The sequence below is a fragment of the Sphaerodactylus townsendi genome, linkage group LG07 (genome assembly GCF_021028975.2).
Source record: "Sphaerodactylus townsendi isolate TG3544 linkage group LG07, MPM_Stown_v2.3, whole genome shotgun sequence".
In the NCBI taxonomy this organism is placed as follows: domain Eukaryota; kingdom Metazoa; phylum Chordata; class Lepidosauria; order Squamata; family Sphaerodactylidae; genus Sphaerodactylus; species Sphaerodactylus townsendi.
The window spans coordinates 112405488-112431445 of NC_059431.1; the positions used below are offsets into that span (position 1 = coordinate 112405488).

The 25958-nt window shown below is 47.2% G+C and overlaps 1 protein-coding gene across 1 annotated transcript in view; it reads right to left on the minus strand.

The window, feature by feature from the left end:
* LOC125436644 (extracellular calcium-sensing receptor-like) overlaps window positions 1–25958 on the minus strand; it is a 48859-nt gene that overhangs the window by 17701 nt on the left and 5200 nt on the right. Inside the window, exons 3-4 of the mRNA XM_048503832.1 lie at window positions 24232–24538; window positions 22688–23569 (exon numbers count right to left, since the gene is read on the minus strand). Of these exons, the coding sequence (XP_048359789.1) occupies window positions 22688–23569; window positions 24232–24538 (1189 nt within the window). The remainder of the gene's footprint in view (window positions 1–22687; window positions 23570–24231; window positions 24539–25958) is intronic.

Here is a 25958-nt window from a genome sequence, read left to right on the forward strand (position 1 = left end):
AACATGTTAGAGGTTTTATTTTTAAAAAATAAAAGTATATTCAATTTGTAGAGTCAATCTTCAAATCAAACCAATCCACAACCTACTGCAGGGGACGGATAGTAAACAATACCGCCCGGTGAATTCAACTTGATCGCCCAAAGTTGGCCCAGGGCCATTGTCATTACCCGTGATGCTATCAGACAATCACAGTGAACCAGGTAGGACTGCCAGTCCCCCCTCCTTGGTCACCAGCAGGGGGGGGAGCATAGTGTAAGGGTTAGAGTCAGTGGTGGGATCCAAAAATTTTAGTAACAGGTTCCCATGGTGGTGGGATTCAAACTGTGGCGTAGCACCAATGGGGATGGGCGGGGCACCTAAGGGGGCGGGCTGGGCATTCCGGGGGTGGGGCATTCCTGGGGCGGGCCAGGGCAAGGATGCAGCCACTGCGCTGGTCCTTGGACGGGAAACGAATGCACGCAGGCGCAGGCTGCCACGCACGCCAGTGCACCTCCTGCTAGATTGCTAAGTTCTGCCTCTATGGTTAGTCAAGAGAGGAGGGGCTTAACTAAGGCAAAGGAAATCACGTGGCAAAATCACTAATTAGTAACCCCCTCTCGGCACACACAAATAATTAGTAACCTACTCTCGGGAACCTGTGAGAACCTGCTGGATCCCACCTCTGGTTAGAGTGGAGGACTAGACATGGGTCCACACCCCCACTTTGCCATGAAACTTGCTGGGAGGTCTTGGGGTGCTGTCTCCCAAGCTAACTTGCCTCCCAAAAGGAAATTATTTGTAAGGAGGGTGGAATATGAATGTGATAGAAAGATAAGTGTAGAACCTCCATGCTCAGAGGCAGCTTCCTCTGAATGCCAGTTACTGGGAGGCAAGAACCAAGGGAAGCTCCATGCTCCACTGGTAGTCTTTGGTGGGGCATCTGTTTTGGAAGCAGGATGCTGATTTACAGAGACCATCGGTTTAGTTCAGGAGGACTCTTTTTTTACGTTCTCATTTATAGGCCCCTTGGCTTTAACTCGAGTATGTGCCTTCTCCACTGTAGCTCCTACAGCAGTGGCGTAGGAGGTTAAGAGCTCGTGTATCTAATCTGAAGGACCGGGTTTGACTCCCCCGCCTGTCAGCCTGAGCTGTGGAGGCTTATCTGGGGAATTCAGATTAGCCTGTGCATCTCCCACACATGCCAGCTGGGTGACCTTGAGCTAGTCACAGCTCGAGTTTCCTCTCAGCTCCCACCTACCCCTACAGGGTGTTTGCTGAGGGGTGGGAAGGGCAAGAGATTGTAAGCTCCTTGAGTCTCCTGCAGGAGAGAAAGGGGAGTAAATCCAAAACTCCTCCTCCTCCTTATGGCACAGGTTCCCTGAGGAAGTGAGGCAGGTGCCATCCCTAGAAATGTTGGGAAGTCTCCGCTAGGCCATTTTAGTGGCCAGAATTTTTAATCTAATACTGACAGCAGCCATTATTGAAAGGGTTGGAGGGAGTTATCGGGGGTTCGGTTTGCATGTTTTGAATTGTGAGTTGCAAGCCACCTCGAGCTACAAGGAAAGGGAGGGTACACAAATGCTACTGAAGAAGTAACAAGTTGAATATATGCAGCAAGACCATACCTGCTGCCAGTCACAGGAACATAAGTGTGTTTCTTGTATCCTCTGCATGCCCAATGTTTGGTTGTTTTTATGTATTGGTACTTTATTGTATTGTACATGTATCTTAAACTGTTTGAATAATGTGGTTTGGTTTGATTTTTGTGGTTTTATGATGTATACGAGCAACCTTGGTGGCCTGTTGAGGTAAGTAAATACTAAAAATAAAACCAAGTTAATAAATCAGGTATCGCCAAGACAGGAAATTTCAGTCTCTTATCCAAAGGAAACTACACCCTCTACACAGTAGTTCCCAACCTGGGCAGTGGTTCTCAACCTGTGGGTCGGGACCCCTTTAAATTTAACAACCCTTCACAGGGGTCGCTTCAAGACTCTCTGCATCAGTGTTCTCCATCTGTAAAATGGATAAATGTTAGGGTTGGGGGTCACCACAACAGGAGGAACTGCATTAAAGGGTCGCGGCATTAGGAAGGTTGAGAACCACTGCCCTAGGGGAATGTGCCAGAGCATTTGGGGGTACGTGAGAAAATTATGCAGGGTTTGCTAATATGGGGGTACAATTTTAGGCAAATGGGTTTCCAAGGGGTACGTGAGTGAAAAAAGGTTGGGAATCAGTGCTCCAGTGCCGCCCTCTTTATCATTTGGGTAAATGGGGAACCTGTAACATGATACATCAATTTGTCCAAGAGCAGAGCAAATACAAAATGTTGTTTCCTCTTGAGACTAGACAAGATATACCCTTGCTGGCAGAGGTGGGATCCAGCAGGTTCTCACCAGTTCCCGAGAGTGGGTTACTAATTATTTGTGTGTGCTGAGAGGGGGTTACTAATTGGGTCTGCTTTTCCGTTAGAAATTCCATTAGGTCCAAAAAATCTTAAAGTCCTGTTTGTTTCCTATGTGGCTGGTTAGCTAAGGTAGAAAACGGGATAATTCTCCTGTTGGGCTGTTTTAAAAAACATGTTTTAGAAATATGGTGGAAAGTTCCTTCTTTTTGATTTCTAGAAACAAAATTAAGCATTTGAAAGTATTAAGTACATTACGCAATCAATTAGAGGAGAAGTAGTTGTTTCTGTTGGCAGTAGACGATAGGACTTGCTATAATGAGTTTAAATTATGGACAGAAAGATACCAGCTGGAAATTAGGAACTTTTTTTTACAGTAAGAGCTTTTTACAGTAGCAGAGAAATTATTAATGCCCCACCCTGGAATGCCCAGCCACGCCCCCGTCGTGCCCCGCCCAGCCCCATTGGTGCTACGCCACTGTTTGAATCCCACCACCATGGGAACCTGTTACTAAAATGTTTGGATCCCACCACTGCTTGCTGGGTATATTATACCTGGACACACCACTGAGGAGATACCCCACCAGGGTCAGCTCTAAGTATTTTGCTGCCTCAAGCAGGGGGGGAGCCGTGGTGTAAACCTGGAAGATAAAGAGCGATGTAAACCACACCAATGGGTTTTTGCTTCCGCTTCTCATGCCTCAGCCTATCAGCAGATGTACCCCAGCCAGGTTGACAAGCCTCTGTAGATCAGGGAGGTGAGACAACCCCGTTGCTTCTTCTTACACCGCCACCTGCATCAAATTGGGCATACCGAGGCTGTCTGGGTGGTGTCGAACCAGCTTGCAAAGCCTCAAACGTGGACACACAGCGGGTGCCCCCAACCTTTTAGAGCCTGTGGGCACTTGTGGAACTCAGACATAGTGTGGTGGACGCAGCACAAAATGGCCGCCACACAATGCCAGCCTGGAAGAAGCCGAGCCAATCACAAAATGGCTGCTGCAGCTTACCTTCGGTCACACAGTGAAGATCCGTGAGCTGGGGCAGCTGTTGCCAAATTGATGCTTTTAAAAACCTGAACAGCCGAGCAAATGTCCAATGGCCCATCAGAAGCCATGCTGGGCAAACGCCCCCCTCACTTTCTAAAAAACGTTTGGCAGCCACCAGGAAAGTTTCAGTGGACTCCATGGCACAATGCGGGGATTCCTGACACACTAGATAAACATAAGCTGGTGTGTAAGCCCTCGCTCTCCATTTTGCCGGCCCATCGAGGCTGCTTTGCTGCTCCTGAGTTCTCTCTGCCTCGTTCTTCAGCAGGAACCCAGTGGAAAAAGATTGAAAGCAATAAGGCAGAATTTCCATCGCTCACCGTGGAGGTAATTAGCACACCTTTTCCTTTGCGTTAACAGCCTCCCCACTCCTATCCTCGCGTGTGATAAATGATGTCGCCCCTTCCTGCCATCAAGTATCAGCTCGGCACCATGTCTGCCTCTAGAGCACGTCTAAATAGCAAAGAAAAAAGAGAGAGGGCCCTGGCCCCCATCAATTGGAAATGGATGCGTCAGCCGGGGAGTTCCCAGATCAGCAGGGGTGATCTTAGCAATTCTTGGCTGCACATTGCTGCTTCCTCTGTCTCAGTAGCCCTGCATTGTGGGCAGGACACCTGGATGATGGTCGAGCTGACCCCGGCTGTGGTCCCTTGTCATAACCTCTTGAGTCTCTGGTATGGCTGCAGTGGCAGCAGAAAGGGGTTTGGCACTGCCGGCCCCTCCTACTGCAGGGTCTGAAGTTGCTGCTCTGGTTGGCCCCTAGCTAAGACCACCATCAAAAATCAAAGTCACACAAAAGGAGAGAAAGGGGGGATATAAATCCAAACTCCTCCTCCTCCTCCTCCTCCTCCTCCTCCTCCTCCTCCTCCTCTTCCTCCTCTTCCTCTTCTTCTTCTTCTTCTTCTTCTTCTTCTTCTTCTTCTTCTTCTTCTTCTTCTTCTTCTTCTTCTGGGCAAGGCTGCAACCTGCAAAGTTTGTTTAGGCCTCTTCCGCACACGCAAAATAATGCGTTTTCAAACCACTTTCACAACTGTTTGCAAGTGGATTTTGCTATTCTGCACAGCTCCAAAGAGCACTGAAAGCAGTTTGAAAGTGCCTTATTCTGCATGTGCAGAAGGAGCCTTTGTTTCAGAAAGGGGGCCTGGAGACCAAGCCTTATGAGGAAAGGCTGAGGGACTTGAGATCGCTTAGTTTGGAGAAGAGGAGGTTGAGGCGGTCACCATAGATGTCTGTTAACTATTTGAAAGGCTGTCACTTAGAGGAGAGCAGGGAGCTGTTCCTGTTAGCAGAAGGATAGGACTCGCAATAATGGGTATAAATTATGGGGCGAAAGGTTCCGAATGGATATTAGAAATTTTTTTTACAGAAAGAGTTGTGCAACTGGAGAATCAGCCACCTAAGAAAGTGGTAAGCTCCCCCGCACTGGAAGTCCTCCCTTGTGGACGGAAATGATGTGGACGGAAGAAGAAGAAGAAGTAGAAGAAGTAGAAGTAGAAGTAGAAGTAGAAGAAGAAGAAGAAGAAGAAGAAGAAGAAGAAGAGGAGGAGGAGGAGGAGGAGGAGGAGGAGGAGTTTGGATGTATATCTCCCCTTTCTCTCCTATAGGAGACTCAAAGGGGCTTACAATCTCCTTGCCCTTCCCCCCTCACAACAAACACTCTGTGGTTGATTCCCCACTGCAGAGTCGACTAGATTCGACCCGGTTCCCTGAAAAGGAACTGACCTAGGTCGACTCCATGGTTACTCCCCACAGCAGCCCAGAGTTCGTCCCACCAGAGCTGAGCTCAGAGGGCGGGATCACCACAGCGCCTCTTCTGCTCTGAAGAAGAAGAAGAAGAAGAAGAAGAAGAAGAAGAAGAAGAAGAAGAGGAGGAGGAGGAGGAGTAGTTTGGATTTATATCCCCCTTTCTCTCCTATAGGAGACTCAAAGGGGTTTACAATCTCCTTGCCCTTCCCCCCTCACAACAAACACTTCCCCAGGGAGGTAGGTGGGGCTGAGAGAGCTCCGTAGAGCTGTGACTAGCCCAAGGTCACCCAGCTGGCTATGTGTGGGGAGGGCAGGGCGAATCTGGAATCTCCTGCGATAAGCCTCCTTCCACAACTCAGGCAGCAGAAGCCAAATCAAAACCCGGTTCCTCCAGATCAGAGTGCACCTGCTCTTAGCCTAAGGTGACCAGATGGCACCTTTGTGAACTGGGACGGGCGGCTGCGCGTACACGCAACCGCAGGAGCGCATGGCCTTCTGGGGCACTCCCATTTCCCACCCTGTGACAGGGCGGGAAGGGAGCACCCCAGAAGGCCGTGCACACCTGTGGCCACGCGGGGGAGGCTGCCGCACTGCCTTGTGCCCCAGAAGGCAGTGCGGCAGCCTTCAAAAAACCCGGGACACTTGAAAAAACCCGCGGGATGCGGGACAAATTGTTTGAAGGTGGGACTGTCCCGCCAAAAGCAGGACGTCTGGTCAGCCTATCTTAGCCACTACGCCACTGCTGCTCTTCCCCCCATATTGAGGTTTCAAACAGATTGAATTGGATCTCCGCTGTGCTTTCACACTGAAGTGCCTTTTTTTATAATGGGTGCCGGTCCCCATGGCAAACACATGTGAGGTGTAAGATGTAGTTTGGCTCTAATGGACTCCTCAACTGTCCCGGAGGCTCCCCGCCCCCGCTCTTGCCCTGAATGAACTGAGCTTCAGTGAAATGCTGCTGAATGGACTGGCTGGTATTTATGTTGCTATCTTTAGTTACAAAACATAACTGACAGGCGCTGAGGAGCGAAGGGAGTTGGCTAATCATTGACGGGCTGTAACCTATAAAAAGCTGCCCGAGTCACACCGTGATAAGGGCAGAGAATGTGGATTTTTCAAAACGCTTTTAAACAATATTGAGAGGAAGGTAACCGTGAGGATTAAGCAGCCCCGGCTAGCTCTATATGATCTGGTCTCAGAAGCTAAGAAGGGTCAGCCCTAGGAAGTGTTTGGATGGGAGACCCTCCAAGGAATACCAGGGTTGGGACTCAGATGCATAGAATCATTGAGCTGGAAGGGGCCAAACAGGCCATCAGGGGTCTGCAACCTGTGGCTCTCCAGATGTTCATGGACTACAAATCCCATCAGCCCCTGCCAGCATGGTTGATCTAGTCCATGGTTGATCTAGTCCCCTGATCTAGTCCAACCCTCTGCTCAATGCCAGATCAGTTTGTCACTCAGGACTAACGGTTCTCCAGATGTTCATAGTCTACACCCCACGAGCTCCTACCAGCATGGGCCATGCTGGCAGGGGCTGATGGGAATTGTAGTCCATGAACATCTGGAGGGCCACAGTTTGAAGACCCCTGGCCTACACCATCCCTGACAAGTGTTCTTCCAAGCCACACCAAACCATGTCCGAACATCTCTTGCCTTGAATTCTGATAGCTTTGGCATGGGAGAATTCCGTTCTCATGAGAACGGAGCCGGGGGGATGGGTTAGTCAGCATTATAACCTGTTGTTTGAGCGGGGTTGCTCATTCCTGCCATGTCGTGTGTGTGTGCTTTCCAGGATGTCTGAATAAACGGACTTATAATCAAAAGCCTTTTTATTTCTGCTCTTTGGAATTCCTTACATGAACATCTGGAGAGCCACAGGTTGCAGACCCCTGATCTAGTCCAACCCTCTGCTCAATGCCAGATCAGCCTAGTCAATTGGCCGCTGGCAAGGGATCTTCCAAGACTGGGAATTTCAGAAGTCCATAACATCTGGAGTGCCAAAGGTTCACCACCACTGCCCTACAGGGTTGCCATGAGTCAGCTGTGACTTGACCGCACTTTACACACACACACAAGTTGCCAAAGGTTCCATCAGTCTAACCTGCTGAGAAGGGCGTCTTCCTCATTGCCCGTCTGAAACTGCACTTATCTATGTGTCGAGTGCCTGCAGCTGTGGAGGCTACTTGAAAGAGATAGACCCCTTCCCCAATTCTCTAAGAACTCCTAACTGGTTAGGACAGTGGTGGCGAACCTTTGGCACTCCAGATGTTATGGATTACAATTCCCATCAGCCCCTGCCAGCATTTGTTACCAATTGGCCATGCTGGCAGGGGCTGATGGGAATTGTAGTCCATAACATCTGGAGTGCCAAAGGTTCGCCACCATGGGGTTAGGACATCCTAATTGGTTTGGACAAGTTAGGACATTCCTGGAGATTCGGGGTTGGAGCCTGGGGAAGCTGGGGTTAGGGAAAGTACTTTAGTGGGGTAGGACGAAAGAGTGAGGGTTGTCCCTGGCACTCCAGATACAGGGATCAGCCCCTGCCAGCATGGCTAATTGACCATGCTGGCAGGGGCTGATGGGAATTGTAGTCCATAACATCTGGAGTGCCAAAGGTTCGCCACCACGGCACTAGTGCCTTAGAGCCCACTCTACAAAGTAGGCATTTCCTCTGCAGATGTTCTAGGAGACACCTCCAGGCTGTGCCTAGAGCAGGGGTCTGCAACCTGCGGCTCTCCAGATGTTCATGGACTACAGATCCCATCAGCCCCTGCCAATTGGCCATGCTGGCAGGGGCTGATGGGATTTGTAGTCCATGAACATCTGGAGAGCCTCAGGTTGCAGACCCCTGGCCTAGAGCATATGTGTCAAACTCATGCCCCTCCAGATGTTATGGACTACACTTCCCATCATCCCCTGCCAGCATGATCCTGGCAGGGAGTGATGGGAACTGTAGTCCATAACACCTGGAGGGCCACAAGTTTGACACCTGTGGCCTAGAGGTTGTCAACACTACCTCAGCCACAAATTGCCTTGAGCAAGCATCCCTGCATCAGAAATATATGCACAAGACTACCCAACAGAGGCCTGTCGTAGCCACTACAGCTGGGAGAGCCGCAGGTTGCAGACCCCTGCACTACAGCAATAATCTATGTTATGTGCTTTTGAACACTGACAAAGGTAAACCAATCCTAAGTCTAATTATGTTCGTTTCATAGACAGGTAAGCAAGTTTAGAAAACACGTGATGTGGCAGTTCAGAATGGTACTCCTGAACATCTGGAGAGCCGCAGGTTCCCTACCCCTGGGCTAGAAAATCTATACCCTGCTGAAGGAGCTATGCACAGAGAAACGGGTCATCCAGAAAATCCCATCCATATTGTTACTTCACACTGATTTTTGTTACCGCTTAACTTACCTGGCACTTACCTGGAGTGCACTGGCTTGAATTTGATTCAGTACATGTTTTGATGACCTACTGTACAGTTTTGTAAATTGTTTCCTTCCCTAAGGGGCTTCCATAGTTGCTAACCGTCTGGTTAGCAGATACATAGGCATGTATTTACTTTTGTCAGTCATGTGTTGTTCTTGAGATATATGACTGTTATACCTTGTACTAAATTGAGCACTTTGCATCGCATTATTGGTAGTTTTTCCACTCGCCTGTAGTTCAAGTGTAGTAGGTATTCTCTTGGTTTGATTAGCTTGTTCCACTACACGCCCCTTACTTTTTTCTGTCATTTTGGCACTGCTGATAGTGAATTAGACCATCAGTCCATGAGGGTCAATCTTTCCTTCTCTGTCCGACAACGGCTCTCCAGGGTCTCAAGCAGAAGTCTTTCCCATCACCCACAGCCCAGTCCTTTTAACTGGAAATGATGGGAACTGAATTTGGGACTTCTGCTTGCAAAGGAGAACGTCTTCCACTGAGCCACAGTGCCTCTCCAAAGTGATAAACTGATTACAGGGTGGAGTCTGTCTTATGGAAAACAACTCACAGTTTATTTACATTTCCACTCTGATAGTTCTTTATGCTTGGATTTTGCCCGCATGGGTGGAACTACACGTTGTCACTCAGGCCTTACAAAAGCATTCCACCAGCAGAGGCGTTTTCCACCGGCAGAACACATTTTCTCTTGATACAAGATGAGAGTGTTTTGCTTCCGCTGGCGGAACACGTACGTGGGATCTGACCTGATATTTCACTGCAGACCTTTTTTTTTTAACACACATTCAAACATTTATTTAGAACAGGGGTAGGGAACCTGCGGCTCGAGAGCCGCATGCGGCTCTTCTGCCCTTGCACTGTGGCTCCACGAGCCGAGCCGCCAGCCCCATCCTTGCCTGCCCTGCAAGCAGCAGGGCGGGCGCATCCATGCGCTTCTCAGAATGAGCAGAGTAAAAGGTTAAAAAAACCCAATATATATAGTGTTATCTTTATTTTAAATGTCAAAAATTATTTGCGGCTCCAAGTGTTTTCTTTTCTTGTGGAAAACGGGTCCAAATGGCTCTTTGAGTGTTAAAGGTTCCCTACCCCTGATTTAGAAGAAGGGGAGTTTGGATCTACATCCCACCTTTCTCTCCTATAAGGAGTCTCAAAGTGGCTTCCCATCACTTTCCCTTCCTGTCCCCACAACAGACATCTTGTGAGGTAGGTGAGGCTGAGAGAGGTCTGAAAGAACTGTGACAGGCCCAATTCATGTGCAGGAGCAGAAAACCAAATGCAGAGTCGGGAATCAAACCTGGTTCTCCAGATTACATTCCACAGCTCTTAACCACTACGGGGAAGTTATTTAATTCTGCTTTGATTTTCCTGCTGATGCTTGCTACCTGAAAGCTGTGTTTAGTAGCTCTGCTGATACCTTCCCCACCCCCATAATTTGATTTGCTCTTTGGATGCTGTATTCAGATTCTAGCTCAGCCATGAAGTTTCACTGGGTACCCTGGGGGCCAGTCACTCTATCACCTACCTTGCAAGATTGTTTGGAGGTGGGGCAAAGTAGAACAGAAGGGTGGGATAAAAATGTAATAGATTTAGATCTCCCCCCCACACACACATGATTCCAATCCTCTCTACAAAATCACACCCTAGCAAGTGCATTGTAAAACATTTTTAAAGGTCACATCCAGTGGTGGGATCCAAAAATTTTAGTAACAGGTTCCCATGGTGGTGGGATTCAAACTGTGGCGTAGCGCCAATGGGGCTGGGCAGGGCCTTCTGGGGGCGTGGCCGGGCATTCTGGGGGCATGGCATTCCTGGCCGGGGCTGTGGCAAGGATGTAGCTTCTGCGCCGGTCCTTGGGCGGGAAACGAATGCACGCAGGCGCAGGCTGCCACACACGCCGGTGCACCTCCTGCTAGACTGCTTCAAGTTCTGCGCACTACTGCTGAGAGGAGGGGCGTAACTAAGGCAAAAATCATGTGGCAAAATCACCAACTAGTAACCCCCTCTCGGCACACACAAATAATTAGTAACCTACTCTCGGGAACCTGTGAGAACCTGCTGGATCCCACCTCTGGTCACATCCCTGCATGCAATATAAGTATTACGCCTCAAGATTATCTGTTTTTGTCCCAGCAGGTAATCCATATTATGTAACGTGAACAGACGTATCTGATTCTTCAGGTTCTCCTTTTACATTGTACAGTACTATATAACTTTGTGTTGCTAGAACGAATGTGGATACAACCTTGTACAAAAGCTAATTTATACACTCATATATCCAGTGCAGAAGTAAACCCCAGTGTAGGGTATGTGGACACCACAGCCCTCACTGATTTCCTGATGGTCAGTTGATTTTTTCCAAGTCAATATCCTGTCCTGGCTCTTCTTTACCTCACTGGATAAGTGTTTCAGAAGCACCCACAAGGCATTGCCTTTGTGCTGGCAAGGAATGCCCATTCAAAATTATCTGCCTCCATCATAGCAGGATGATTGGCTTGCAACAGGAGTGTCCAATTCTGAATCGTAGTTCATGAACATCTGGAGGGCCAGAGTTGGACACCCCTGGCTCACAACCTCCCAACATGTTGTGACTGGCCCGTGACCTCATGGCAGCCATTTTGTGGATGGCCATGCCCCATCCTCCGCCATTTTGTGGCGGTGCCCACTTTCTGTTCTCAAAACCCCATTTCTCTGCAAGCTCAACAGTATTGGGGGACTCTTGCAGTAGGGTAACTTCTGAAGTTGCCTCCCCCAGAGTCCACCCACTGGCTTCCCCTCCAGCTTACCACTTTCTCCTCTGATGTGCTACCTTTCAGGTTGAGAAACCTTTCCAAGCACAGCAGGTCTGGAAACCTTTCAGGTTGAGATAATAAAGGTTGAACCTGAGACCTTCTAGGCCAGTGATGGCGAACCTATGGCACGGGTGCCAGAGGTGGCACTCAGAGCCCTCTCTGTGGGCACGCACAGAGTTCATCATGTGTGTGGGGGGAATCGCCCCCACCCACCCACCCCTCTAGGCTGGCCTGGGCCTCTGGGCTCGAATATTAGCATTAAACCTAAGACCTAGTTTTGGGGAAGCAGTGTAGGTAACCCTGTTAAGTGCTGTTAAACCCCACTGATTTTCATGCAAAGAACTAAAGTGCGATCCTTTACCTGGGAGTAAGCTCGGTTGCTGGCAATGTGACTTGCTTCTGAGTAAACCCTCCTAGGGTCGTGATTCACCTGTTTGAAGAGTTGCATGGTTGCTTCAAAGCAAAGCCAGCGACTACCACCAAGCTTACTCCCGAGTAACGCACGCCTCGGAGCCAACCATTTTTTCTAAACTAAAACCTCAGTATTCAGGTTAAATTGCCGTGTTGGCACTTTGCAATAAATAAGTGGGTTTTGGGTTGCAGTTTGGGCACTTGGTCTCAAAAAGGTTCGCCATCACTGTTCTAGGCACAAAACATGCACTTCACTCACCCACTGTAAAATGCAACTGGAAACAATGTGGATGATAGACTATTCTAGAAAGCCTAGCTATTGATTTCTAGAAAAGCACATATCAGTACTGGAAGCAAGAAAGTGCTTTATTGAGATTAATGTGCAGAAATGAGAGGGCCGCCCACAAGTTTCTCATTAGCTGCACCCGATGACACGGTCCTGCCCGCATGTTGACGGCATCAATCGGAGGCACTGCATGGATGAGTTGCAAGCTTATTTCCTACAAATTTCTTAGCGTTTATACAACAAACTGCTCTCCTATACAACAAACTGTGGTCATGTCCCTGAGCGGGAAGCAGGCCATCTAGAGACAACCCCCCCTATCCCTACTGAATTTGTGCAAGGGAGTTTCCTGCTGCCAATTCCGCTCTTGCCACTAATAGCCATCCCGCAAGCTGGGAGAATGCACATACGCCTAGCAATGTGTACAAGGCTCCAGCTGGATCACGGTATTTTAAGTGTAGCTTTTTTTTCTTAATTATAGGTTGGCAGATCTTTGAAGGGACTGGCCGATCAAGAGCCATTAACTTTGTTTATAAATGCGAGGAATATCAGAGGGGAAGAAAACCATGCTGTCTCTTTCATTAGCACCGCAGAAGAGCCCTGCTGGATCAGATCTGATTAAACCAGCACCCCATTTTGCACATCTGGCCAGATGCTTCCCTGGTTCCTCTTCCACTTATGCCTCCTTGGCATTCAAAGGTATACTGCCTTGAACCACAGAGGCTCCACTGTCAGCCATCCCATTTAACAACACTTAAAAGACCTATTCCCCATGTGCATGGCTACTCATTAAAATCCATCTAAGCCAGTAGATGTAAGTGGTTATACTTTGTGGCAAGAAATTCCCTAAGTTAATTATTTGCTGTGCAAAGAACTCCCTTCTGCCGTCAGTCCAGAATCAATATCCATCAGTGTCATGTTAAGGTTTGCAAATTTCCTGAAAGTATTTGGCGAGCATGTATTGCAAACAGCATGCTGGGCTACACAGGACTAAATAACTAACAGTAACAGAAGAACTGCCCTGCTAGATCAGACTATTAGCTATGAGAACTAGATTGAACTTTCACATACAGAGGCAGTATGCCCTGTTTTCGGGATTCCCAGAGTCATCTGTCCCACCATGGTAAAAATTAAAAATAAAAACTATCAGAACATTGTTTAATGCAGAATATATACAGCAGAGGTGGGATCCAGCCGGTTCTCACAGGTTCCCGAGAGTAGGTTACTAATTATTTGTGTGTGCCGAGAGGGGGTTACTAATTGGTGATTTTGCCACGTGATTTTTGCCTTAGTTACGCCCCTCCTCTCAGCAGTACCACGCAGAACTGGAAGCAGTCTAGCAGGAGGTGCACCGGCGTGCGTGGCAGCCTGCACCTGTGTGCATTCGTTTCCCGCCCAAGGACCGGCGCAGCGGCTGCGTCCTTGCCACAGCCCCGCCCAGGAATGTCCCGCCCCCGGAATGCCCGGCCACGCCCGTCGTGCCCCGCCCAGCCCCATTGGCGCTACGCCACAGTTTGAATCCCACCACCATGGGAACCTGTTACTAAAATTTTTGGATCCCACTACCGACCGTAGGGAACCGGGCTGCCGTAAGTGGGGACAGTAATTTTTACATGTGTGTAGGCACACCTTTCCAAAGGGTGCATTTCAGGTGACAAGTGATACCATGTCCCCACAAAGTAATCTAAGTGTTGGTCTGTTTGCCACAAACAGCAAAGATCTTTTTTAAAAGAAAACCCACCCCTAACACATTCAGCATGATGCTTAGACATTCTTTCTCCAAGTAGGGGTTTGAGCCTTTATTCATTTAAACGGTGGTCTTTTATGTGTTTTTTAATGGTTGTTTTAGTCCTATTGTCAGCTGCCTTGAGTTCTGTACACTAGCAAGGCTAGAAAACAGCGGCTTTAACTATGTAAATAAAGAACAGTGCCCATTGCGTGGAGGGGAATCCGGTTCTCTCAGGGAATCTGATCCCCCAGTGCCACAGAGCTGACACTGCTGATCCCAAACCTGCCGTCAAGAGGAAGAGCAACCTGAACAAGGACCAGCCGTGAGGCCCGGCTATTTCCCTGAATCACAGCCGATCTCCAGTCTACAGAGTTCAGTTCCCCAGAAGAAAACAGCTGCTTTGTAGGGTGGATTGTATGGCATTATGCCCTTTGAGCCACCTCCCCTCCCCAAACCCAATCCACCCCAGGATTTACCCCTAAATCTTCAGGAAGTTCCCAACCTGGAGCCTGAATCATCAGCACCAGTGGCGTAACTAGGCAAACTGGAGCCCTGGGCAAAACCTGAGTTTGATGCCCCTCCAGGCACATGCCCAATGCAACCACCCAGGTTTGGTGAAGTTTGGTTCAGGGGGTCCAAAGTTATGGACCCTCAAAGGTGTAGCCCCCATCTTCTGTTAGCTCCCATTGGAAACAATGGATGATGGGGCACCCCCTTTGGGAGTCCATAGCTTTGGACCCCCTGAACCAAACTTCACAAAACCTGGGTGGTATCAGTAAAAGATTCTCCTGATGATACCTCCCAGGTTTGGTGAAGTTTGGTTCAGGGGGTCCAAAGTTATCGACCCTCAAAGGTGTAGCCTCATCTCCTATTAGCTCCCATTGGAAACAATGGGGAATGGGGTACACCCTTTGGGAGTCCATAACTTTGGACTCCCTGAACCAAACCTCACCAAACCTGGGTGATAGCATCAGGAGAGTCTCCCAAAACATCTCTGAAATTTTGGTGCTGCTAGCCTAAAAACTGCACCCTCTGCAGGCCAAAAATGGAAAAACACTGAAAATACAAAAAAATCCCACAAACAAACCTGCGCCCCCCACAGGGCTGCGCCCAGGGCAACTGCCCACTTTGCCCAATGGGAGGAATGCCTCTGATCAGCACCATCAGTTGGTGGGATATCCCCACACTGCCACCATCTTCCCTCTTTTGAATCTGAAAGTGCCAGATCTGGGTTTTCTAAACCAGATGTGCTCCAAGTGAGAAGCAAGCCTTTATTGGCATAGACAACAGTACAACAGTAATAATAAAAAAAAACGGATTAAAAAGCATATACAATACAGGTCGAAGGAAATCTACTGGCGTTTAGCAATTTCCAGGAGAAAGTCTGCCACTATCATACAGAGAGAAGGATCAGGGTTGTCCAACAAGTAGTGTAATCTAATTAAATCGGGGAGATGGGGTAAATGTAAAGGAGTAAGATTCACATCCTAGGATCTGATTTCCTTGAATCTGAGACAGTGTAGTAATTGGCGGGCCAGAGATTCAACTGAGCCATCGTTACATGGGCACAATCTTTTAACCTTTTCTTGCTTATTAAATCTGCCATGTGACAAGGCAGAAGGCATAACATTAAACCTGGCGAGCATTATGGCTCTCCTTTGAGCAGGGTTTATTAAGCAATACAGGTAGTGTGCCAAGTGGCCCCGTTCAAATGGTGTGCTCCAAGTGAACAGAAGGGATGGAAGAAGATATTGTGACATGTTCCCCGCTCCCTGAGCAGTGCAAAGAGCTAGTGCGGTGACTCTTCCATGCGCGGCCACCAACTGCAATGTCCACTCTTTCTTTCTTTATAAATAACTATATAACAACTAATATTTGCTCCCTTAATTCTAACCCACATGGTAGCTGCCGTCGGGAATATGAATCCGCCCCCCCCAACCCCCCATGTTTATTTCCTTTTGGTAGTGTGCATGAGCTTATAAGGCAAACTGGATGGCTTTCATGGTCCTAAGAAAAATAAGGTGGGATGCTAATGTTTCTTCAAACAAAGTAATATTTTATTGATAACAGATAGATAACGTCAAGGTTTCAAGCAAAATATTTACAAAATAAAATAAAATCAAACTGGGGCAACAAATACTTTGAGGACTACACTCAACATAAATTCACTCCGACCATTTCTGACAGTTTCTCTCTCTCTCACACACACACACCCATCTCTCAAATTCTCTGTCTCTATTTTGTCTAACAGTTTCTTGAGGCTCTGACTTTTTCTGTATATCCTCTGACTTTCTGACTACTACAGAGCTTTGACACTATGACTTCTCATCCTGAAACACTCTGCCAGGCTCACACAGAGCTTTAACTCTCTCTGACCACAGCTTTGACATTCCCAGTCCTTTCGCTCTGAAATCCTATTACCTTTTGCCTTCACTGACACCTTCTGCCATACACTCTAGAATTAACCAATCACATTGCTCTGTTATCCCCCTTTCTCTCTTGAACTCAGCTCGCTAAAGTCACACACACAAATAATTACAGCTAATCTATCTTCTTTTAACTGTCTGTTACTTTCTCCTAAGCAGGATGTGCTCACGTGCCATCTTCTCTAAAGTGTGATGGATAAATAATTCAAACCCACAGACTGCCTCTCTCTCAGGGAACAGTCTCCAACCTAACCGTTAGTTGTCCTTGAGCAGACAATCTCCAGTCTAACCACCAGTTGTCCTCGACATAAGCCTTACTCTTTCTATGTTTTAAGCCCACCAAAGCAATGGGGGAGCCAGAAGCCAGACTATTATGAGAGAAGGAGAAAGACAGACAAAAGAAAGGCAGATGTAGGGTTTCCAGCTCCAGGATGGGAAATACCTGGACATATTGCAGGTGGAGACTGAGGAGGACAGTGTTTGCTGACAATCCTTGGCAGATACAAGAGACAGAGGCCCCTTCTGCACACGCAAAATAATGCATTTTCAAACCACTTTCACAACTGTTTGCAAGTGGATTTTGCCATTCCACACAACTTCAAAGAGCACTGAAAGCAGTTTGAAAGTGCATTATTCTGCATGTGCGGAATGAGCCAGAGAAAATGTGGAAGTGGGAGGGAAGAAGGAAATGGGAACTGGAAGGGAATTAAAAGGAGATATGGAATATAGTGGAGGAGGGAGAGAGAGAGAGCAAAGAACTGAATCTGAATTTGAGCTTGAGGACTCTGCTCCTCAGCCCATGACTCTGAGAAAAGTCCCTTCCTCTGCCTGAAAGAATAGCCTACATTAAAAAATGTAGTGCCACAGCAAACACTGAAATATAGAACAAATTAATGGCATGCTTGCCAAAATGACTGAGAAATGACCATTCACATGCAAATATGGTAAGGAGTATGTAATAAAAGCAAAACTGGGGTGAAATTTCACAGATCTATCTGCACATAATGCAACGTCATGTTCAGCTCAACTTTGTGTATGGTTTGCAGAACCAAGTGACATTACGCTTTTAAACCTAGGATGGAGCTAAATTTAAGAACATAAGAAAGAGCCTGCTGGATCAGACCAGAGTCCATCTAGTCCAGCACTCTGCTACTCACAGTGGCCCACCAGGTGCCTTTGGGAGCTCACATGCAGGAGGTGAAAGCAATGGCCTTCTGCTGCTGCTGTTCCCGAGCACCTGGTCTGCTAAGGCATTTGCTGTTCCCGAGCACCTGGTCTGCTAAGGCATTTGCAACCTCAGAACAAGAAGGATCAAGATTGGTAGCCAGAGATCGACTTCTCCTCCATAAATCTGTCCAAGCCCCTTTTGAAACTAATTTCAGTACCTATATGCTTTTCCAAACCTGAGTAGAAAGGAGAGAGGTAAATACTGGAACTGTGATAATTCTATCATTAATAGCATGTTAGCCGTTTGGGTTGTCTACTGTTAAATAAAAAAATCTCGATTATCCCTGCCCAGAGTCACTAGAGAAAAATTTGCTGAATCTGTATTTAACCAAGGAAGGTTCAATAAGTGGGAAGTTTGCAAATCTGAGAGATATTTGAGAGATAAAAGATATAAGACAGTACCAACAAAAATCTCCCATATGTCTTATTCACAAGTTAAAAGCTTTGAATGCAAATTTGATATGGTAACATAGCAGATGAACTGACATCATTGGAACAGCTTATAATGACAATCAGACAATGAAATATTGGCAGATTCCAAAAAGAGTGGTGTGAAAACAGTGTGAAAACGGTTTTAAATAGTTTAAAATGGTGTAAAAGGTTTTACAACATTTTCACACCATTTTCACACCGCTGTTTTTGGCCCATGTGGAATCCACCATTGTCCAAGATCTACACTATACTGTATAGTGTGAAGTCAAAAAAAGGAAAGTCTCATATTCTTAAACAGAATAAGAGTCTTTGTTAATGCTAGGATCCTTACAGGTAGAAATTTATTCCTAGTTAAGTGAATGGAGCTTCTTCCAGAATACCAACAAGAATGAGATGCTTTAAAAGGCTTGGGGTCTGAGCACCACATATGAATATGGCATCTAAAACAGAATAGATTAATTTGGGGGTGGAGGCTGGCCGGAGGGACTTCCCTGCGTTGGCCCCTGTGCTTTGGAACACTCTGCCTCCAGAGGTCTGCCAGGCACCGACTCTGCAAGAATTTAGGCACTCAGCCAAGACCACTCTCGGTCCCCGGGCATACGGGTGATCCCTCCTCGATGGTGCCCTCCCCTCCCCCTCCTACTTTCTTTAATTTACCTGTTATCACCATACTGGCACTCTATTGGTTCAGCCCCAACCCAATTTTTGAAATCTGTTGGGGGGGACATAATGGGGGATGGATGATTATGCATTTTTAGGAGGGTTAGGGTAGGGAATGAGGACAGTTTTTAAAGTAGATTTTATGATGACTTTAATATTGTTTTATGATGTTTTATGATTGCATTACGCCCAGGGATTTCGGTGAAGGGCAGGAAATAAGCACACAGACAAACAAACAAATACATTTTCTGTATCAGCAAGTAACCAGTGCAAGTTTCGATTTCATTCATATGTGGTGCTCAGATCCCAGCCGTCAAGCTTATAGGAAAATGGTACAAAGAACATTGTTTAAGTTATGGAGATTGGTTCTTAGTTTGAAACCTGATAGTTAAATTGTGGTATCATACCTCCTACTTCCAGAGGTACTGCTATACGCTCTGACTTCTGCTAGGATTGTATTCGCACGTTACTGGAAACGACTAATTTCACTTGACAAGTTGGAATGGTTCTTAAAGATGTGGGAATTGTGGTCAATAGTCAAACTAGCATCATGCAAAACTCTAGGACTATTTTAGATGACAAAAACTGGAAACAATTGGCTGCTTTAAAAAAAAAAGCCCCTCAGGCAGTTAGAAATGAAATGAGTAACTATAACTGGATGAATTCTCTTCCATCATCTGTTTTCAATTTGGGAACTGAACATGCCCTTTGCTCCGTATTCTAGTCCTGATTATGTATCGTTGCATTTTAACAAAAAATTGAAATGAAAGACAAATACCGTTGAAAGATTATGACCAGAAAACAGATGTAGTCTCTCCCCCCCACCCTCCACAATTTGTCTCCAGTATATAGATACCAAATAGGCAATAAAACTTTATTGGTCTTTAAGCATGACAGAAGACTCTTGTTTATTTTTTGCTCTGTGTTCATGTGATTCCTTGTGGGTGCCTCTGCTCTGTGTTGCGTGCACGGACACATAAAGCTCCCTTCTACTGAGTCAGAACCTTGGCTGGTCCAGATTGGGACTGTGTACTTTGATTGGTAGAGGCTCTCAAGGGTGTTAGAATTGTCTGCATCATCTACTACCCGATCCTTTTAACTGGAGATACTAGAGCAGAGGTGTCCAACTCTGGCACTCCAGATGTTCAGGGACTACAATTCCCAGCAGGCCCTGCCAGCATGGCTGATGGGAATTGTAGTCCATGAACATTTGGAGTGCCATAGGTTCGCCACCACTGTACTAGGGGTTAAACCTATGACCTTCTGCATGTGGAGCAGCAGTGGCGTAGCAGGTTAAGAGTTCATATATCTAATCTGGAGGAACCGGGTTTGATTCCCAGCTCTGCCGCCTGAGCTGTGGAGGCTTATCTGGGGAATTCAGATTAGCCTGTACAATCCCACACACGCCAGCTAGGTGACCTTGGGCTAGTCACAGCTCTTCGGAGCTCTCAGCCCCACCTACCTCACAGGAGAGAAATGGGGGATATAAATCCAAACTCTTCTTCTTCTTCTGAAGCACTAAGCCCCGGCACCTCCCTAAATGAAGCTGCTTGATGCCAGTGGTGGGATCCAAAAATTTCAGTAACAGGTTCCCTCGCCAGCCCCCCCTCAGCAAAAAGGGCAGAGGCGTACCCAGGCAAACCTGAGCCCTGGGTAAAACCTGAGTTGGATGTCCCCCCATGGGCAGCCACCCCACCACGACCCCCCCAATTTTTTTTTGCACCAGGTCATTTCTAAATCATCATCACATTATAGAAAATGCCCCAATTCACAAATCTGAACACAGCAATGGTGAAACACACAGGTTCTTTGATGGAGACTGGTGAGATAAAAGGTACGAAAGGCTGAGAATCCATGAATTGCAGTACCTGAAAGGGATTAACCCAGTTCAGGACGTTACATTATTAGTCGCAATTGCTATATGGAACCTTCACGTTCAAAGGCAGTATGTCTCTCGGGGAGGCGAGGGCGTGGAGATGGAAAAGCGGACCCAATTAGTAACCCCCTCTCGGCACACACAAATAATTAGTAACCCACTCTCGGGAACTGGTGAGAACCTGCTGGATCCCACCTCTGGTTTGAACCCAGGCTCCATCAGTACAGCAGTAGCTCTTCTTTCACATCATCTATTGCCTGATCCCTTTTTAACTGGAGATGCTGTTGGCAATTGAATCTGTGACTTCCAGGCTGCAAAGCACATGCTCTGCCACACAGCTGTGGCCTCACCCCAAAGCTTTTCTCTCCAATATCAGGTCTCTGGAGCAGAGCAAACATCTTGTCCACTGAGACCGGATCTGGCTGTTCAAATTCTCAGGCAGAGGTCTTTCCCATTCCATATCGCCTGCTCCTCTCAACTGGGGAAGACACAAATGCAACCTAGAACAGTGGTGGCAAACCTTTTCGAGACCGAGTGCCTAAACTGCAACCCAAAACCCACTTATTTATTGCGAAGTGCCAACACGGCAATTTAACCTGAATACTGAGGTTTTAGTTTAGAAAAAACGGTTGGCTCCGAGGCGTGTGTTACTCGGAAGTAAGCTTGCTGGTAGTCGGTGGCTTTACTTTGAAGCAACTGTGCAGCTCTTCCAACGGGTGAATCACGACCCTAGGAGGGTTTAGAAGCAAGCCCCATTGCCAGCAACCAAGCTTACTCCCAGGTAAAGGATCACGCTTTAGTTCTTTGCATGAAAATCAGTGGGGCTTAACAGCACTTGACAGGGTTACCTACACTGCTTCCCCAAAACTAGCTCCTAGGTTTAATGCTAATAATTGAGCCCAGCGGCCCAGGCCAGCTTAGATGTGTGTGCGTGGGAGGTGGGGGCGACTCTGTTTGCGTGTGCCCACAGAGGGGGCTTTGAGTGCCACCTCTGGCACCTGTGCCATAGGTTCGCCACCACTGACCTAGAACTTTTTGCATACACAAACAGGTACTTCGCCGGTGAGCCAGTCTATAGCAATGACCCCTGAATCGTGAGGAGAACGTCACCCACACACCTCAACACCTTCCTTCCCGTACACAATCTAATGGTGGTTGCTGGCAGGCGAGAAGCATTCCCTTGCATGTGGTTCTACACAACCAGCATCCCGTTAGAATCATGGTGCACTAGCATGATAGCCAAGTACAGCAGCTGAAGGCCCAGTTTCCACAAAGAAATAGGATTGTGCACTGTCACGTGACAAAGTTGTTCTTGACTGAAAGAATAACAAGCCATGTGCTTTTGGTAAGAAGAGAAGGCATCAGTATGGTCGATTCTGACCAGGGCGAATATAACGGGTGTGGGGTGCTTGTGTTTTCATTGGTAGAATGTCCAAACATAATTGTTACCATGCCAAATAAACTCTATAGAGTAGATTGTTTGTAACAGTATCCTGTCTGACAATACACGTTTTGATGAAGGAAGTGTTTTCAGTAACATGCTCCTTTCTGTGTCTTCTCTTTATACTTATTAAAATGGGGTTGGGGGGTGGGATGCTATATAAAAGGTTGGGAGGGGGGACTTCGAACAGGTCCCACCCCCAAAACGAGTCAGTCCCAGTTTGATTCCCTCAACCCGGGATTTTCGTAAATTGCTAAACCAGTGATCCTTTCGAAAAATCCCGGGTTGCAGCACCTCCCGTGCAAACGGCCAGGCAGGAGGAGCTTTATTTCCCTCCCTTCCACCGCGCCGTCCATGGTCAGGGAGACTCCGCCTGCCCGTGCCCTGCTGCTCCAGGGAGGCCCCTTTTTCTTTTTAAAATTTTACATGTTGCACATGCATAGCTACGCAGGTGCAGCTGACTATATTGTGGGACAATTGACATGGCTGTGGGGTTCATTGCTGCATGCCTGTGTAGCTAAGCATAAGTAGCAGGACATTACAAAAGAGAGAGAGAGAGAAGCGTCTTTGTGCGAAGGTGTGAAAGCAACCTGGATTGTTTCCATGGCTCCGATCGCTGCCTGCATGGCATGCATGTGAATGGGGGAAAAGAAAACGGGTTCCTTTATAACGAATGCAACTCGCTGTACATTTACTGGGCGAAACCGACCAAAAAGATGCCATTCCATTTGACCTCCGTTCCATAAAAACATCCCACAGAGATCCCACGTTGCAATGAAAAAACTTACCTGCCAGGCCTCTACTTTCTTGATATCCGCACACGACCCATTGGCGAACAGACCTTTCCCGGGGGTGCATGTGTATATATCCTGCAAAGCATGAGCAATGGAATAGACGGCCAGGTACACATTGTAAGATATCCGCAGGTGAGTATAATCCATATACGGAGTCTCCACACTGGTGATGTTTTCTTCCCCGGTGCATGGGGGGCGGAAGGCTGCCGTGCTGTTTCCAGATACAGCGCCTTCTTCGCGGCCCTTGTGGAAAGCAGCGGCCCCAGGGTAGTTCTTATTGCCCTCCGGCAGGTAGCAGTTAAAAGTCTCTTCCCAAAACTCTTTGATAAATCCATTGTTAGCTGATTTCTTAGGATGCACCTTCTGCAGAAACTCACGGAAGCCGGGGATCTGCCCCGCCTTCAGCGCAAACCCAATGGTGCCCCCCATGACGTGGAAGAATTCTGGCATGGCTATCAGCGAGGAGCTGGCCCATGCCTCGCTGGCTAGCCAAATCCGGCCCGTGATGTTCCGCGTGACAATCTCTTTGATGAGGGGCTCCAGATCCGGAGCGCTCGAGAAGACCACGATCACCTTGGCCGTGGAATTCTGGATAACCTTCACCACCTGTTGAAGCTGATCGTCTGGCAGATACTGGGCAATGAGTTCACTGAAGTCAATGCAGATGTTCCTTTCCTCTGTCTCTTCCCGGAATTTCTCGATCCCTGGACGGCCGTAATTGTCGTCCGCTGCGATGGTGCCCACCCAGTTCCAACGGAAATACTCCACAATGTCTGCCATGGCGGTGGCTTGGTGCTCATCATTCGGGATCGTGCGCAAGAAAGATTTGTACTCGTTCCGGTTGCTCAGGAGCCGGCTGGAGGAAGCATAGCTAACCTGGGTGAGGGAAAAGAGAACAAACGGTAATGCTGTTAAGCAAAGGAAAAATAAAAATGTATTGCCGGAGGTTTTCATGGCCAGAATCAGCTGATTGTTGTGGGCTTTCTAGATTGTGTGGCTGTGGTCTGGTAGTGTTTGCTCCTAGCATTTCACCCGCATCTTTAGCTGGCATCTTCAGAGGAACGGCATGGTAAAATGTGTTTCTCAACCACATCTTATCATGACATGCCTCTGAAGATGCCAGCCATCTAGCTAGCACCCCCTTCTGAAGACCAAACCACCACAAATGATGCCTCCCCATCCCAGTTCACTGTGGCAGTCCAGAAGGATACCACGATCAAAGGCATCGAAAGCCACTGAGAGGTCCAGCAGAATCAACAGAGTCCCACTCCTTCTGTCTATCTCCTGGTGCAAGTCATTCACCAAGACAACCAAGGTTGTTTCAGTCCAATAACCAGGCCAAAAACCAGGTCGGAAAGGATCATATCCTGCATCTAATTTTGTAAATTGTGCCTCCTCCATGCCTTAAAATGTTAAGAGGAAATGGCTAATACATACCGCTAATTCAAAAAAAAAAATGCAAGGCCTACGTCTAGGCATTGGTGCATGTGTACCTATCACTTCTCTGACATATAAAGTAATCATTATGACTTCAGTACCTGAGGTATGTAAAAAAGACCCAAAAGATTGGCCACGGCAGTAGAGATCCCAGAGCCGGTTGCTCCCACCACTGCGATTGTAGAGGGAATGTGCTCCGAACAATTGCAGAACTCATCCAGATTCAAGGAATCAATCTTATTCTGGGCTACAAAACTGAGCGTGGCTTCCAGGGCTTTGGAGACGGTGTTGCATGTGTCAAATATGCTGTATCCAAGGGTCATGTTGGGAAGAAGCGTTGGGCTGTTGTTGATCTCCTCAATAGCAAAGATCATCGCCTGCAGCCAGCGGAAACCACGGAAATTATATCTAGAACACAATGGAGAAATTAAAATACAGGTAGGAGGGAGAAAGGGAGTAATTGAGGAGGCAGGATTCCCAAGTGAAGGAAAGAAAAATAACAAGGCCACAAATAATACGTCCTGCCTTCAAAGAAGCATGGATTGACTCAGCAGGATAGTGGTCCCAACACAATAGGGTCAAAGGCCATTTCTTACAAGGGTGTGTGTAATGAAACCCCTGAGCCAAAAATATACTCAAAAATTGCTGGTTTGGATCATTACCATGATTTTCTGGAATGGTAACACAAATCTGCGATTCTTAGGCATTATGAAAAACCTCTCCTGGAACAATCCGGGCAATTTTTGTCTTCGGATGCTGCTTGCAAGCTACAGCATGCACGCATGTTTTTCTTTGATTCTACTAATTTTCCAGCCAAGGACTCTAAAGGTGATTGAGTTGCCTCTTCCTCTATAGTAAACTCACATTTTAAGGACACTGTTCATTCTCCCCCACCTTTTTTTTTTAAAGCAGCGGGGAGAGTGGAGATCAAGAGTCCTGCTTATTTTATTCACTTACAATTTTGTGTTTGGTTGAAGCAAGGAGAATGGAATGCAAAGCCTGTGACAATTCTGGTTTGGAAATCCTATAAAATCAGTTTGATTCACACCTTGTTTTCCTTGACCCAGTTCTTGGAGTCGCACCAGATGTCCCAGGACACATCAGTGACACAAGAGCTCCACATAATCATCATCATCATCATCTAAAATCTCTTGGGGTCTTCAAAAAACCCCCAAATTCTTAGCCTTGTGTGGTTGCTTCAAAGGTCAGGGAAGGAGGAAGTATTTAAATCACTCATTTTTCCTATGTCTCTTCAATTTTTTTAATCAATTTAACACAAATCTTTAAAGGCCAAAGCATTTCCTTGCAACAGAGACCACACCAACTTCAGAAAGGAATCAGAAGCCAAACCACAAGTTTTAGAGAAAAAACTCTTCTATTAGGGCACAGGGTGTAAACAAACTGGTGATTCCTTTCCCTTAGATAAAGTTAGTGGACTGGTTGTAGTTCCCGTGATCATCCCTTCGCCAGCATTGAGCAATTGGTCAGCTCTAAAGTTAAGAGGGATGGTGGGAACTGTAGTCCATAACATCTGGAGGGCTGTGAGTTTGACACCTGGATGAGCTAGTATAAGGATTGTTGTGAGGGGGGAAGGGTAAGGAATTGGTAAGCCCCTTTGAGCCTCCTATAGGAGAGAAGGGGGGATATAAATCCAACTCTTCTTCTTCTTCTTCTTCTTCTTCTTCTTCTTCTTCTTCTTCTTCTTCTTCTTCTTCTTCTTCTTCTCCTTCTCCTTCTCCTTCTCCTTCTCCTTCTCCTCCTCCTCCTCCTCCTCCTCCTCCTCCTCCTCCTCCAGATTAGAATCCAGATTAGAATCCACTGCTCACAT